The sequence below is a fragment of the Eleutherodactylus coqui genome, chromosome 6 (genome assembly GCF_035609145.1).
Source record: "Eleutherodactylus coqui strain aEleCoq1 chromosome 6, aEleCoq1.hap1, whole genome shotgun sequence".
Classification (NCBI taxonomy): Eukaryota; Metazoa; Chordata; class Amphibia; order Anura; family Eleutherodactylidae; genus Eleutherodactylus; species Eleutherodactylus coqui.
This window is the reverse complement of record NC_089842.1, coordinates 177,985,854-178,003,372: the sequence shown is the minus strand read 5'-3', so window position 1 is coordinate 178,003,372 and position 17,519 is coordinate 177,985,854. Positions and strand designations below refer to the sequence as shown.

Genomic DNA, 17,519 nt, shown 5'->3' with positions numbered 1-17,519 from the left:
TATTTATGGCCATTATTTTGCTTGTAAATGGCAATTCTTTCATGATTTTCTCCCTCTGCAGGCTCTTTATCTAACTGTCAGCTTTGCCTGAATTGGTGGATGTGAACTAACAGTACCTATACACCATCAACAACTGCTCAACAAACAATTGTTTGGCTGCCAGCTGTGTCCACCAGCTACCCAATACACAAAAACGTTTGGTTTGGCCAAATGTTCATGTCTTTATAGGGGTAAGCTGCGGCCTAACAACTCTGGCGTCACCTATCTTCAAGTGAAAAAAAGATTTGGTTTTGAAATTCAACTTTCCTAATCCTTCTTTACCCTGATAGCATCTGTCAGGGGAAATTTGAGTCACCCCCCATACACATTAGTCTTATGTGCATGGGATACTAAATTACTATGGTAGCTCCAATACTGTGCACATAGAGAAGAGGGGATCCTGCTCCCCTATCTCTCTGTATCAAATCCTCAGCAACAGTAGCATGAAAAACATTATACAGCAGTACTGAGCAGTGTACATGTAAATCTAGGACTGGGATGAGATAAAACACATACTAGAAGCTGCAGCTACGTCTCCGAGAGTCTCTCTACTTTTGTTTGCTGTCCACTGATCGAGGGAAATTAGAAGGTAGCATTGCTTCTACTTATTACATTGGCTATTACACAAGCACAAGTTTATCAAAAATACAGTGTCTGTTTAACTAAAAAGGTCTTACTATTTGTTCAGTGGACACATTGGGGATTAGAATAGAGGGTATGGAGGCTATGTGAGCTCTGAAAAACAGACCCAGCACAAAGCTGGGATGGACTAACCTTGTATTTCCTGAAGAATCTCCGGCATTTATGGAGGATCATTGGTGACCAGCAACTTGTGATCCTTCGAGCCTTAGATTTGCTTATGACCAAGGAATCTCTAGGCTATAAAAGTATGGGTAAAATAAGAAGAGAATGGATGTGGTAATCAGCTATATACCTACTCCATCTCCCATTTTAACTGTGAGACTGAAACGCTTTTCATTGCTCTGAACGAGGCAGTTTTGAACCAGAAGTACCACCCTGTTTATTACCAGGACCCCTCTGCCTTGTAACAGCAGTTGTTCTGTTAATAACACATTAAGGAATCATAGGTAGTGCAACTCCTTGTCAAAAAAAATGTGAAGTGGATTCAAGGTGTAGCTTATAACGTCTTAGGTCTTTAAGGAACTATATGATGCTAGGCGGGAAATGGCTATAAAAATGAATAGCATCTTTCAACATACCATCTAAAAATGGCCTGAAGGTTTTATGGCACGTTCATATAATGTTTCGGCCGTTATTGTGACACTTTGTAAGCGTGCACATACAACCACATGAGGATTACCACTAATTGGTTGGCTGCCTGGACCTTCCTTTGTTACAAGTGGCAAGTCCAGGTGCAGCCCAGCAATTATTGGTTATCTGTGTGCGGTTACTATGAACCGACAGCAGAATGTACAGGGAACTCTTATGCAATATATAACTATATTTATGGCGCATGATAAAACTTGTTAATGCTGTCGAGGTGATGTTTTATTAGTCATAGGCAGTTATTCTCCTTATTCTCACATGTTGATATTCTAAATATTATGAGATGGTGTAAAAAAAAACTAATGTGGAGTTTTCAATAGATCACATAGAGAATGGGTATGTACATGTGAAGTCTATCTGGTTACAATATGTAAATATTCTAGTGGCACCCCAGAGACCTGAACTTTAGCTTATACATAAGCATCCACCTGTGTCATGTGAGCCTTCTTTAAAAAGTATGTACACCTTCACAAACAATATATATTATTTTAACTCCAAATACATTTACTTCTTCACTTTCACCTGTCCCATAAGAGATAGAAGACAGTAATGGCAGGACCAGACTATGTATGTTTTTCTGTACTAAGCCTAGGGTCACAGGCAGCAAAAATGGTAAAAGACAATTTTTTCCCCTTTTTTTGAACAATACAAAAAAATTGGTTGCAAATGTGTACATACTATTGAACGGTGTGTATTTTTGTTAAGGAGATGCACGATGGTTTGATTCACTCTTTATATAGTAATATAATCTGGTTGCATGCACTGAGCTTGAAAAACGTTAGCAAGAATAAATCGTGGGTTACCAACAAAATTGTTCTAAAGTACAACTGTGCACTCTATGCAGCATGCCCATGAGGTTAACCTAGTGGGCACAAGAAGCAGCCCATACAGAACCTAAGGCCTCTGCGCTAGATAAATCTGCAAGGGCTCATTCACACAACAGACATTGGGGGTCTCTTCACAGCGTTTTACCAGTGTTTGTAAATACTGGCTTTTAATTTCCCACTCTGTTTCGCCGCCGATACGCAATGTATTGCGTATGGACAGTGTTTGTATATGCTGCCTATACAAAAGTATAGGGCTCACGCTGCGTGGTACGTGTAGAAATAGAGCATGCTACAATCTATTTCTTGTGTGTATCTACACGCTCATGTGAACAGATCAATGAAAGCCTATTTATTTTCATTGACTCCATTCACCGCGTGTCACACGGCCTTAATACATGCCGAAATCACGGTCATGCGAATGAGCCCTAAGCCGGCTTTTGTGGGTGTAAGCTGCCCTATTTGTCAGCAGCATCTGCAGGGGAACTTACCAAATCAGCACTACTTACAGTAAAGGTGAACATGCTCCATAAAACCTTCAGGGTTCAGCAACATTGTTAATTACAGACTTGTGAAAGAAAACTCAGTGATTACTCAGTACCTCAGCAATGGTCATACAAGTGTTAGTAATCAGGTTACTATGCTGCCGTCACCGCTGACACTGATTCATGTCGTCACTGTGCCGAGTGTTGCAGTAACGTGACAGGCACACGTTAACACCGCTAATTGCAACTATTAAATATCACAAATGCCTCTAACTACTTCTGTGTGTCAAAGAACGGTCATCAGACACCATCCCAGGAGAAGGTTATAGCCTGACAGTAAAATCCTGGATTAGCATAAATCCACATGTGCAGGTAATGACATGACAGAAATTGGCAGAAGTACAGCATGCAAGAAACTAGGGCAAAAAGCAGTTTTGCTGAGATTTTTTTTGTTTTTGTTTAAAGGGACAGTACCAGGAATGGCATTATGGAAATATATAGAAGATGCTTTTTTTTTTTTGTTTAATGTCGCAGTGCGCAAACAGGATTTCATAAAAGTCACTGCAATATTCTTAATATGAAATGAGTTGGAAGTTTTCAAAAAACATTCATTCCTAAAAGGCCTGTCCAGCTTTAAACTATTAATGGTCTATTCTCAGGATAGGCAATCAGTAGTAGATTGGTGGGTGTTTGCCGCCTGGGACACCTCTGTGCTGGACCACTTTTTGTGCAGGGAGCTGACTTTTGTAGGAACCCAACAGCAACTTTCCCACTGTATTGGTCTAGCTTATGATTAGAGGCAAAGTTCCATTGAATTAAATAGCAACTTCACCTGTAATGCCAAGCTGGACCACTACAGTAGGAACGTAGCTGTCTGCTACCTGCAAAAAGCAGCTCTGTGCATGGGCACACCACTCCGGCAAACAGCTGATCTACGGGAATCGCAGGTGGTAAACTCCCACAAATCTACTATTGATGGTCTATCTTGAGAACAGGTCATCAATGGCACAATTTATATAGGCAACAGGAAACCAAAGGAAATCAATTCATTACCCAGATGATGTCGTCTATAGCATTTGATATTGTTAATAGTCACAATAATGGGGAGAGCAATTGCATGAGGTAATCCAGAAAGTATAGCCCCCCCCCCCCCAAAAAAAAAGAATATGACCAATTGACAGACAATTAGGAGCATGAAGCTACTCTTGGTGACCAAAAGCATACTCCTGTAATGATACTGGCTGGACACAACACAACAGAACTGGAGTTCACTTACAGAAGTTGCCTTTCCTGGGTACTAAAGGTGCCTCCTGGTACTCAGATACCCCCAGGACTTACAGTAGAGCCGAATTATGTCACAACTGGAAAGTCAAATAAGCAAAAACATGAAGCATGTACATAATGCAAAAATAGGAACTCACCAATAGATGACAGGAACAGAATGATGATGGCACAAATGCATGAGGTTGATGGTAGTCAAATAATGAAACAGATGGATGATGGTGATCAAACTGACAGTAACTGACCCTAACACCAGACACCACTGTCCTCAACCATCAATGTCTTCTAAAGTTATTCCAAATGAAAAAACTGACCTTGACAAACAATGAGAGGGCACCAAGACCCAGAGATGAGAAAACAAAACATAACCGAGCCAACTTGAACCACCAAGCAAGACAAAACAAATACAGACGGGAAAAAAAGCAACAAGACCCAGTAAGGGTAAGAAACGAGGACTGAACTAGAAATAGCCATAGGAACAAACAATTCTGAAAAGTAACAAAGTTGGACTATGAACAAGATACTAGAAGTATACAAGGAATACTAGATTTCAATGCACACAGTTTACGCTATAACCAGCAACACATTGCAGAAAGCAGGAATATTTAAAAAGACGCTAACCAATCAGGAATTCTTTTCAAACGATCCCGAGTTCCTGCAGTGAGCTCAGGGGAACCACTGTAATGGATCAGCTATGAGAGAATTGCATAGCAACAGCCCCAACAACAAACTAATAGATGGAGGATGACAAAACAGCAAAACAATTCCTGGTGATTGAAACAACTCCCAGGATTGTCAGTCACCACTATTGCAAGTAATAAGACCAATAACATGTTCCAAATAGTTGATTGATTGCTTGCTTGAGAATTCAGTACTGAAAATAACCAATACAGCTCAGATCATTAGAATACATAGTCCAATACCAATGCAAACATTCAACCAATCAACTCCACTGGACACACCTTGAGTGTGATTAATTTGACAACCCGTATTAAATATAATTTTTTAGAACAATGTGGGTCTCCTCTCAGTTGCATCTGAGAATTTCACCCAAATTCAGAGGAATAAAAGTTCACCCATTGTATGTTCAGTATACTCAAACCACATCAGAAGCACTACCTGCCATCAATTTATCAGATGGGGCAGCAATTGGAAATCGGAAAAAGGCGTTCATAGTCAATACAGTATTGCATACAACATTTCGCAAGGTTTATAAAACCTTATCCGGTAGGAAGGAAAGTCACCATATGGAAAGAGACAAGAATGCCTGTGGAAAAAGCAACTTTAAAGGGAATGCGCCATTCTAAAATACCTTATTGGGTTTTTTTTGTTTTTTTAGGTATTTTTAAGAATTATTGGTGGGCTTTTTTTTTTAATTTTCAATGTCAGATATTGCTATTTGAAAAACCCTGAAATCTTGCAGTTTTCCCACTCAACATCGTAATAGGCTGACACTTCCTGTTCTGTGAAGATTACCTTCTGCAGCATCTCACCATCACAGGCAGAATCACAAGAAAAGGCAACACCTATATTTCGAGAACACATGATCCATGGTTCACAATGGGTGATGGTCAGTGCTCACCTCCTCTCCATCTGTGCACAATAACCTTTGCACATGTCACAGAGCATGCCCACAACACTCTCCCATAGAAGTCAATGAGTCATCTCCAGACTACATATTTCTATGGTTCATGTGGCTACTATAAAGCATATCTTTGAAAGCAGTTCATAGCAGCCTAGGCAGGATGGCTGCCCCAAAATATGTACAGAAAATAGACTGAACAAATAGATTCCAAGTCCTAGCAAGAGGAACACCAACAAAAAAGTAGTCTGTGCCTAGTCTGTAACCAATGAGACACATAGGTCTGCAAGGGAGATGTATAGGTCATTATTTGCAAAGTTGCTTCCTTTCCTGTTTCACAGGCATTGGAGCAATAAGAGATTGGTTGCAAAACTTCATATAACCTTAGTTATATGATGTTTTACTATAAAGATGATCACAAAATCCACATGAATTTGTATGTTGCAATAATAACTGTATTACATGAAAGCATGTTATAAACTTCAACATTCAGTTGTACATCAGCAAGTATTTCAACAGGTTTTGTGTCAGATGAAAATTGCACATAGAATCATTAAGAAATAGAAAACTGTACCTGGATCCAACGCAGTGGATGGAAGCAGCTGAAGCCACAGCAATTTGAATAAACCTAGTTAAATTTTTTAAAAATTAAATACTGTCTAGAAACTGCTGTAAACATAGAATAGTGATTAGTAGTTAATTGAATAAAGAAAAAGCCATTGTATTGTGCGAGCAACAATTTACACCTGCATCTATTAACTTGTGATTCTATTCCTTTAAACAGTGGTCACACATAATATAACACTAGGTCAAAGACAAATGGCACATTTTTTTTTGATAAAGAGGTTCAAATGTAATTTTTATTTATTCCCTATAAAATATATACAAATGAAAGGAGGAGCAGGGATGGGACCCGTTAAGGCCCTAATAGGCCCTAGGTCTATCCCTGACTCAGCAGGACGCCCGCCCCGAGAAGGGCGACCCCCAGCAGGAATCTATTACACCTTAAAGGGAACCCGTCACCGGGTATGAGCATAAACTAAGTAATAGTGCTCATACAGCAGGTTCTCTGGAGTCCAGGGAGGTATTTCTTATACTTACCCGGCTCCCAGATCCAGTGCAGTCACCTCTGAAGGTCAGAGCGGACTTTGCAGCCGGACGCTGGCTGTACACTGTGCGCGGGCAGTCCCATACCAATCACAAACTTAGTTTATGGTGCTCATACCTTGTCACAGGTTCCCTTTGTAAGTATAAAGGCAGGGAAAAGGGTGAAATAGGAACTAAGAGTGCAATGTCTCCCCACACCCAATCTTTTTTTTAATTTGTATATATTTTATAGGGAACAAATAAAAGATTATGTTTCTTTATAGAAAAAGTGGACCTTTTGTCTGTGAGCTACTCATTTACGTAGTCTGCACTCATTTTTGCCAGGGGTTGTATCTGCTGGATTGTCTATGGGGTGTTTTTTTTAACCCTGCAGGGCTGTAAGGTCAGACCCAGCAAGGAACACTGAAAGTAATGGGGCCCAATTTTTGACATGGCAAAAAGTAAAGGGCACAATAAGGTCCAGGCATTCAGCAGATGGCAACCCCATCTGAAGAGGACAGTGAACAGGGCTTTTTCTAAATTATTTGATCTCTTTTGACATATACTCAACTTTCTGGGTGGTGAGGGAGGAATACTAACAATTTACTGTGTGAAAGGTCCATTTTTTTCATGCATATGTATTCATTTTATTTTTTATTTATGCAGTACTACAAAAATGATCTGAATATAAACAGTTTCAGGTCCAAGTTGTATTAACTCATGATATAATATTCAATGTGTGTCTAATATACAGTTGCAAGGAAAAAGTAAGTGAATCTTGTGTTCTTTTTCCTCCAAAGTATTCTCCATTTCTGCTAAAAAGTATATCTTTTGTTTCTTCTGTCTATAGAACATTTTCATACATTCAGGTGGTCTTCGGCAAGCTTGAGAAGGGCTGTAAGGGTTTCTTCTGGACAGCAGCTGCTTCCTTTGTGGTGTCTTTCCATGACCACCATTCTTGTCCGGTGTTTTTCTAAGTGAACATATAAACCGAGGTTTTCGTGCTCTATTTCTCACCTCTCTCAGTATTGCCCATTGTGTTCTTGTTGTGATCTTAGCAGGATGGCCACTCTTAGGGAAAGGAGCAACAGTCTCCAATTCTCTCAATTTGTAGACAAGTAGGCTAACTGTGGATTGATGTAAACCTACTTTATCGATGCTTTCATAGCTTCATACATCTCTACAAAACATCTTCTGAGGTCTTCTGAAAGGTGTTTGCATTGAGGCATACTAACCAATCCATCTGGAGAAGAATAGATTTGTCAGTAACCAAGTTTCATGTGCCTTTATTTAGTGGGCAAATCTCCTTTCTCCAATGTCATCTCCTTTATTGAAACACCTTTTTGCCAATTAGCTCTTGGAGAAGTCATTCAAAAGGGCATCCCTGCGTCTACTTGATCAGTAGCACAGCGGGAACACTAACATGGGGGACGGGCTACACATACCTCCCGCGCAGCTCATACCTCATTAGGTACCCCCAAATCAGCTTCTGATGTTGCTGTATCTCAATGACGCTAGAACAGTCCAATAGTTTATTCATTACTGGAAAGCTGTCCTCGTCTTTCTACATTAGGTAATCATTAACCTCTCCCCCTAGCTCTTGAATGGCCGCTAGCATCATAATTGCGCTGACAATCAAAAGCCAGGGAGAGGGATTGAAGATCGCATAATACAGAAAATCCAGGGCCACTCTCCAGTGATGAACGGCTCATCGGACTGTTATAGCCTCATTTACAGCGAGTTCCCGGCAACATCTTAAGTTGATTTTGGTTTTGTGATGAAGCATGAGTAGTGGACAAGGTATATATAGCCTGTTCCATATGTCAGCATCCTTGCCACACTACTTATTTATAAGGCCACATTTTATTAGCAATTGATGCAATCCAAAGGGTTCACTTACTTTTTCTAGCAACTGTATAATTAGAAATCAAACACTTTATAGAGTAATGCAGTCGATTTATTAATTGATGCAAATTACTCTCAAGATAAAAAGAGGTACATTGAAAGAGCTAGGAGGGGCATGAGGGATTGGAAGTTAAATGTAGGGACGATCTCTCCAAAAGAGGGACACTTGGGAGGTTATGTACACTGTGATGTAGGTTTGACTTGATCAGCTGTTACTACTCAGTAACTCTCATCATTTCTCCATCTTATATATATGCCAATTGTGCTTGTCTCAAGGGATAACCTTAGGTTTTAAAAAGGTACTTGTCACCGTGACAAGTTCTATTTAGATAAGATGTGCTTTTAAAGCTGAACTAGTGGGTACAATTGTGTCCATTGAGTGGTTTCACAACTGTCATACCAATAAGGAATCAGAAAGGGCTATTTTGTGTCTGGACTATTGCTATGTAAAGCATTTTCCTAAATACAGTTTTGTTACAGCTGAATTTCAGTTGATTCCCCGACATATTTATGCACCTCTACCGAACAACTGCCGCTACATTCTCAATCAGTCCTCCTCTACATGGATACTGAATCAAAATGATCTTCTGATAGGTCATATGCTGGTCATAGAAGTAAACCTGTGCCAATTTTTTTCTGCAAATGGAACGCTCATAGAAAAAGTGGCGTAAGTGACCAGAATATTAAGACTTTTACCCATTAAAAGTCCTCTTATTGTTAAAATATCTGCGTTTGCATTTGTTGACATGCACTTTTTTTAAAGTGGTCAGCAAAGTAAATGCTGAGATATTTAGTATTTGATTTAGTTGGTAACCAAGGTCTCTAAGTCTGTGATCAGCTAAGAAGATCATATTAGTAAAGTTTGTGATCTTAGACCACCAGAGGAGTAGCTTTGTGGGAAAGGGAAGACTGCAGTCGTGCCAAAGCCCTGGAGCGTATAGATACATTCACATGTAGTGGACATTGTGAGGATTTTCCAGCATTGGTGTGGAGTCGCAGCTAACTTCACTCTTTCAATAGAAAGGGTGAGCTCTGCTGTGCACCACCACCAAAATCTGCACCAATGGTGTGAATTTGCTTTGGATTTTCTGCTGTGGAAAATCTGCACCATTTCCACTATGTGTGAACATACCCTCAGGGATCCTAAAACAGTATTACGGCACACATGAGAGTTGAAGGGCTCCATCAGACTTTGCATCTGGGCCTGATAAATGAAAACTCTGTAGTGACCTTTCTGGAAATCAATGGTGGTCAAAGATGCCAACTTCACTAACTTGACATTCTCACACCGTATCAGAAGATCATTTTGAATGGAATTCTATTCTGAGTGTGCAAAGTAAAAGGTCAAGATATATTAAGATCAAGAAACAACAAAAACATTAAAAAGGATGAAATATTAGAAGAAAAAGAAACAGATGGGGGATAGTCCTAATTCTCTGCTGCCTCTGGGTGATTCTGCTTTGCAAATTAGGTACTGAAAATGCCAAAAAATCTTTTAACCAAGTTTAGAACAATAGAATACACCAAGGTCCATTTCTAGACAGCATTTCTGTCATTGTTCATACAATACAATGGTTTTGTAGGAAATCAAGGAGTCAGTACATGCAACATTATGTACTGTCAAAACAGAAACACCAACTTCTCAAAACCATTACAACTACATACTGGGATCTGCAGGGCATTACAATGATCAAGTTAATTTCCATGCGTTTAGCTCATAAATTCTGGAAAATCTGACAATCCGTCACTAGTTTCCAACACAGAACTGGAACATAATGCAGATTTTCATTAGACCAGAAACAGAACGTTGAGTAGAAAGAACAATTTAGGAAAGAAACACCTTATGACTGTCTGAGAATCCACATCCCATTGATGCCAGATCACTAGAATTGTGCTGTACATATATTGTACGCTACTATATTGAGAGGGTTTTAAAACACAACATAAAAACTTCACCCAGAACATCCCAGACAGTCTGTTCTTAAATGACCAGAAACATGACCATACAAATGACCATACACCAGGCACATCTTAAGGGCATGAAAGACCAACCACACAAGAACAAGCCCAGGTCACGCTTTTGTAGGGGGTCAAAGTTTCTGTAAACTTTATTGCATATTACTGGTTTCACCAAAGCAGTACGTTGTCAAAACTATAGAAAAGGGTATTTCTTAAGTAGTAATATGATAAAAGCATTGTCAACTCTACTGACCAACAGTAGTAATGATCTAAAGAAAGTAAAGAAGAAACTGGTACGTTGTCATACCAGCCAAACTCAGCAATGCTGTTAAATGGCACTGAACTGTTGCTTAGGGGGAAGAGAAAACCAGTGTCTCCCTCTGTACCGTGAGGATACATACAGTGCACCTTGGCACAGGGCCGCACCATATCATCAACACATACCGGACTTCGTGAAATAATTGAAAGCAGCGGACCCAAAGTTTTGCAACTTTGCAGATGTTTCTGTATTCAATCAGAGTAGCAAACAAATACATTTACTTAGCAATGCTTGAGCATGATGGCTACTTGATAGCCAAAGTATCAGGGAGTATATGTATTTGTATGTTGCTGTGATGGAATAAAGAACATTACAAAACTTTGATTTTGATGCACCAGATTCTTTTCTTATATTGCGGAGTTGTAAGAATCCAGAGGTTGTGAACAGCTCTGCACCAGGACTCCCACCAAGTCCACAGAGTCCTATCAGGGAACTCCGCAAAACTCCTCACTACTATGTTTAACAGTAAAACAATGTCCTCAAAGTTAATTGCAATGTACATGAAAGCTGGAGGACTGCAAGTGATATCAAATAAGGCAGCTATGAGCCACAGACACCCAAGTAATATTACCTTAGATGTGTACAACTTCACAACTTACAGTACATTTTGCCACATTAACATATATCATAACATTGCAATATAAAAAAATGAAAAAAATCCCACATAAACTAAAAGTATGCACAAATAATGAAACAAAAATCCCTTCGGGCTCATCCACACGAACGTAAATACGCAGCGTATTACGTGCAGATTTTTTTGTTATATGAGTAATACGCAATGAATAGAACCCATTGTTCTTCACTCAAAGTTGGGTATGTTTCATGCTTTTTTTTTTTTCTTCTTAAACACAGCATATCCTATTCTGGTGTGTAGTAAACATCGAAATAACCCACTGAAATCAATGGACTTATGTAAATACACAGCAAATATGCAGGAAACCTGTGTACTTGCTGCCTATTTATGCAGAAAATCAATGGGATTTTTTGCGTTATTTTACAAATGTAAAAAAAAGCCAATAGCCAGAAATCAGGATATTTTGGTCCAGGAATATGCTGCGTATCCTCACCCAAAATACACAATACGGCCATGTGAATGAGCCCTTAGAACATTTAGCATTAGAAAACGTTTATTAGGCATTCCTTGCCATGACAAAAAGGAATGAACACATACATAACACTGCTATAATCACATAAACCATCCAAAGAAAGTTACAACATTGCTTTCATGTTGTTTTACGAGTAGCATAAAATGCCAAAGTTGGAATCATGTTTTTTGAAGGCCAACAAGAGAAAAACTTAATAATCAGTTCAGCCCTTAGTCTGAGACTAAAAGAGTATTACTCACGAAGGTAACTTAACCCATAATTCAAAGCTACACATTAGTAGAGAAAAACAAAAGAAAGTTGCAAATAATGCCACATAATGCAAAGATGACACCAGAACTGTGCCATATAACAAATTCACTATAGACACTGGCATGGAAATGAAAAGTACAGGGGATCCATTAGATTTCACAGCAACACACACGCAAGCATGTATATGTATAGAAACAATTACGATATACATAATAGTTCAAAACAGATCCCAGGCATGTACAGCGGTTCCTCAACATACAGTATTAATTGGTTCCTGCAACCCTTGTAATGCTGAAAATATTGTATTCTGAAACAATATGGAAAACTGGTAAGTGGTTCGGAAGACCCCAAGATGTCAACCAAAAGTAACACACAATGAAGATTAAGGAAAATTCAGCAAACAACTAATACAGATAAAACAGGTCATAAGAGCCAGAAAGATCTGCTGAAGCTGTAAATCTCTTTGTATGCGGAGGACAGGAGCTTCTTCAGGGTCGGTACAGAACACATACTGTGCCAGAAATATAACATGCAGCCGTCCTCAACCGGGGGCCAACGGAGCATCTGATCCTGGTACAGGTAAAGGACATGTAGTACCGCACTGTACTGGAGAGAGGAGCTACTAGACAGCCAATCTGTGCTGGCACTTCAGTAAAACAGGGGTTTTACCAGTGAAATGCCCATGCTGATTGGCATGATCTTCCAGCATAGTGCACATGCCACTAGTTCGAACTGTCTGTGACATTGTACGTTGAGTCTGGTTTAATTTACAATGGCCTGGGAAAACTAATTGTATGCGGAGGCCATTGTAACCTGAGGGATCAGTGTAACCTGAGGGATCAGTGTAACCTGAGGGATCAGTGAACTGTATGTATTAGGCTCATACAGGTGAAGAATGAAATCTGACAGAGCCGGTAGGCACAGAGGATTACCAAGTGCCTGAAGGGCTGACTTTATCATTAGGCACAGCAGACCTGTACCATCAGCAGCAGAGGTTGGTGGTTAGGAGGTTTTTTTTTTTGCATATTTTGCCTTGAAATTCTATAAGTTCTATATAGGATTTCAAGGTTCATATGCGTTCAGTATCCATGTAAATGTAACACTATATGTGCAAGTTGTTCACAAGTGCAGTGTTCAGTAGTGCATTGAATATCAATTATCACATATTGAGATTGTCTAAACACCGACAAACCCCCCCAAAATTATGCCAGACCATAAACGTAAAAGATTATATAATCAAATAGAATCATTGCGCATATAAGCACAAATAACAAGCCCTCACTGAAAAGTGCATAAACAAATCAACACATAAACGAGCATGGGACGTTTCATACGGGATGGAAAAGGCCGCATGATGCCTCACAAGCCATGGTAAATTCCACACCAAAATCCACAGGCTATGATTTTGATGCAGAATTGAAAATAAAGGCAATTCTGCATTAAAATTCACAGGTAGCCTGTCGATTCTGGTGTGGAATTCTGCAGCTACGGATTTGGCTCCGTCTCGTCTGAAAGGTCCCCAAGTGGAAAAGCTGATACCAGATCGCTAGCCGTTGCACTCTTGATTTATGATCAGGCTGTGTTGGCCGAGGTGTTGTAGAAGACTCATTCTCTGCGGCAAACGATGTGATTCAGTAGAAATTAATTGACATTTCACTTTCCTACGATGGGCACACGCACTGCAATATTTAGCAGATACTCGTGGGCATTACAGCACAACACCTTGGATGCATTCTCTCACAGATAGGATATTCAGCATGGCCGCGCACAAACTAGATGTCTGGGGTCATCTTTTGAAGTGGCGATACCAGGTGAATATCTTTTTAACTTAAAATCAGCAAAGGCAGCAACACCACACAGACTTCATCCCCAAACAGGAAAAATCACTCATGGTTCATTCACCGCCGCAGGTGGAAACACAATGTATCAGCTCATGACTGAGCTTTTTACAAGACGTTACAAAAAGTGTTACAAACAATAACATTGTTATTTTGTGATCTCTTACACTTTGTAATTTCTTGAGAAATGGGCAGACACGAGGCACAAGATTGTGTGCTCACATGTGGTGGTGAATAAGCCAGGACTGATTTGTACTATTTGGAAATTAAGACTGCAGTTGCCTTTTTTTAATATATGGTTTTCCGGATTTAACTGGTTTTCTGGGCAAGAACTATTGATGATCTATCCTCAGGAGAGGTCATAATTTGTTAATCGCCAGGGATCCTCTACACAGGATCCCCAACAATCACCTGATCGCTTGGCTCACTGTCAGTACAGCAAGCCAGACGTGCATCATAGGAGATGAGAGCAGAAGTAGACTAGCTGGTTTCACTCCCATTGAAATCAAAGGGAGCTGAAGCAGGTCTTACACTTCTGACAGTGGAGACGGGCACAGAAGTGTAATAGCCACTTCAGCTCCCATTGATATGCACTGACAGCGGTCAGGGAGATCAGGTGATTAGCAGGGATCCCATGCATCGGGTCTCTGATAATTAATTATTTATGACATATCCTAAGGATAGGATAACAAAGTCTATGGCAGCAGCACCACTTCTTTGGTAAGCCAGGATCAATCATGCCAAAACACCTAAAGGCTCCAGAATCCAAAGTTCCAAAATAACACTTTGAAACAGAACATATGACAGCGTAAGCATGCAAAAATAACAAAAGTTGGATTTATACCTCCACTATTTCGGCCTATTGGTCTTTATCAAGTATGACAAAGACTGACAGGTCGAAACGTAACTGCTGGTGATCCAACTGTCGCTATATTTGCACATTTATGCTGTCACAGGTCTTTTTTTAAGTGCTATCTTGAGGATAGGTCATCAATAGTTTTTGCCAGAAAACCCTTTTAAGTGATTGATTCACCCTTATGGTAACATACATTACAGCCCACAGTGGGAAGAGTGCTGCAACCACATTTGGTTTCTTGTTGCTTGTACTCTAAATTGTGCAATAAGATCTGGCTGCATCTAGCCAGTAATATACATTATAGACATCATTCTAGGAGTAATTATACCAGATGTGTGGTTTAAATACATAAAAGTCTAGAAAAAATTCTGAATCCACCTTACTGGCCATAATAGCATAAGACAGTAAATAGATGGCAAATAAGTGTGCAACTTACCGACACAGTGGAGAGTCGGATATTCTCTTCCTGTCCTACTAGAAGCGATTTCACTGGAATAATCTGCTTGCTCTGGTTCTCTGCATCCTGCAGAAGACAGCAACACAGACATATAAAAGATGAGAGAACAAGTGCAGGGGGGGGGGGGAATTGGATATAAAAAAGGCAAAATAAAAACGTATAAAATTTAAGGTTTTGGTATGTTTTGCCTGTAAGCAACTATTAATGGCTCAGATGATTACACCGGTTACTATTGCATTGTGACAGATTGTTCTTTCCTTCCAAGGCACATCGTAAGTAATCATAGTCTTTAGTTTTTCCGTTACACAAACGGTCAGTAACTAAAGGTCCAGTTGGACACAATGATTATTGCTCAAAATTCGCTCATAAGACATCTTTTGAGCGATAATCGTTGTGTCCATCTTTCAGTTTTCTGCTGAACGACGTTTTTCAGTTCTGTTTGAAATCCGTGCTTTAGCAGAACAGCTGATAAGCAAGACCGCACACTGTGTTCTTCCGGGGCAGAGCTGATTACAGATGAGAACATTGTATCAGCTGTTCTGAGCTGTCAGCCCTGCCGGCAGAACAAAGCGAAAGTCATCAGGAAACAGCAGGTGGTCTATTCCCTGATTACAACTCCCGACAGCTCACATACTGCAACTTGGTACTATTAGGTATTAGTACCAAGTAGTAGATTATGCAAAATGATAGCTCAAAAGCCATCTTTTAAGTGATCATCTTTCCAGTGTAACTGCACCCTAATACAAGATGTTGACAAAGATCAGTGTACAGAGATGTGCGGGCAGGCTCATCATGTGATGTAAAGTATGAGAATCTGCCCATCTGCTGCAGATAGCCAGAAGAGATCTGGAGTGCCACAGGCTGCGCAATACTTCACCAAATTGAACCATTGAGAACATTTCAACAGGTTTACCTCTACATGGGCTGTAAACTGCGGGTCCCATTTTCTGAGGTAGTGGAATTTGCATGTCTGCATTTGATCAGGCCCTGTGGAGGGATCCAGCTCCAGTCTGCGTTCATTTTCACAAGAGTCTTCCACTGACAAGATAAGACGCTTGCCTAGATGAACAAGAAGGAGAAATGGATACATTGTTATTTAGTTATTTGTGGTTGAATGAAGCAAGAAGGATGTAAAAGTAAAAAAAATGTATAGTTTCTGTGAAGACCAAGATGGAAGAATATATATAATATATACATGCACATAATCTATACACTGCATGCCAGTGTTCTTCAACCAGTGGCTCAGGACTTATGTAGTGACCCAGAAATGATACTACATGAGGAATATGTACCTACTTTATTTAAATAATATTTCCCTTGTTAATGTATATATTTTATTCAACTGTGTATGTCACTTTAATTATGCAGGAGCTAAATGGATTTGGTGATTGGAGGACAAAAGTTCCTATTGCAGGATAGACTAGGTCCCTGTCTAGCCCCTTATGCTCATGTGAGGACCTAGAGCCTATATATAACTCCACCCAATTTCTAGAACAGAAAGAGTAGAGTAGTAAGAGTAAACAAGACAGAGAGAAGCAAGTGAAGAGTTAGTAAACAGTTTAGTCATTAGTGCAGCGGGAATGAGAGGTGTAGTGAAGAACAAGACAAGATAAGAAAAAGAAAGAGGGTTATGAAAGAAAGAAGATCTAAAGGGAAGCTGTAAAACAGGACAGTTCGAGACAGAGCCATTGCCCACGTGCAAGAGAATGTGCCAGATATGACACAAGATATAAAGAGCTGTATGTTTGGTGACTGGAGATACCGCCCTTAGAACACATGCTTTGTATCTATCACTTGAGATAAGGGGAGACTTGCTATACAAATAACAAGTCCCCCCCCTATCTCAAGTGATAGATACAAAGCATGTGTTCTGAGGGCGGTATCTCCAGTTACCAAACTCCGGATTGCTGTGGATGGGAATTGGATCTGTAATGGATGTTGTCGTATTTTCCTGAATCTACAAATAAAAGTGAGTTTTCACCTGTTTCACCCTTACCCCAACTCCTGGAGCCCATACTCACTAGAGAACACCTGCACGACATCATCCTCCAGGGTAAGGCACTATAGCTCCCAACAACCCAAAAACTTTGTTCATAATATGACCAGGTGGAAGTGCAACTCTGGCTGCCCCTCACTTTGGCCTATTGTGGACTGGCTGGTCTTCACTTCCAGGCAAGGGTACATGTGACTGCTGCAGCTAATCATAGTCCAAAAGTGGGTCAGTGAATGGTGACAGCGGTCAGATA

At 40.0% G+C, this 17,519-nt stretch overlaps 1 protein-coding gene across 4 annotated transcripts in view; it reads right to left on the bottom strand.

The window, feature by feature from the left end:
* Positions 1-17,519, bottom strand: part of PLA2G4B (phospholipase A2 group IVB) — a 51,182-nt gene that overhangs the window by 23,242 nt on the left and 10,421 nt on the right. Inside the window, exons 8-11 of one of the 4 annotated variants that reach the window (XM_066608317.1) lie at positions 16,187-16,332; positions 15,253-15,339; positions 6,073-6,126; positions 814-918 (exon numbers count right to left, since the gene is read on the bottom strand). In XM_066608317.1, the coding sequence (XP_066464414.1) occupies positions 814-918; positions 6,073-6,126; positions 15,253-15,339; positions 16,187-16,332 (392 nt within the window). The remainder of the gene's footprint in view (positions 1-813; positions 919-6,072; positions 6,127-15,252; positions 15,340-16,186; positions 16,333-17,519) is intronic. The other 3 variants (XM_066608319.1, XM_066608318.1, XM_066608320.1) reach the window with 3 other exon arrangements.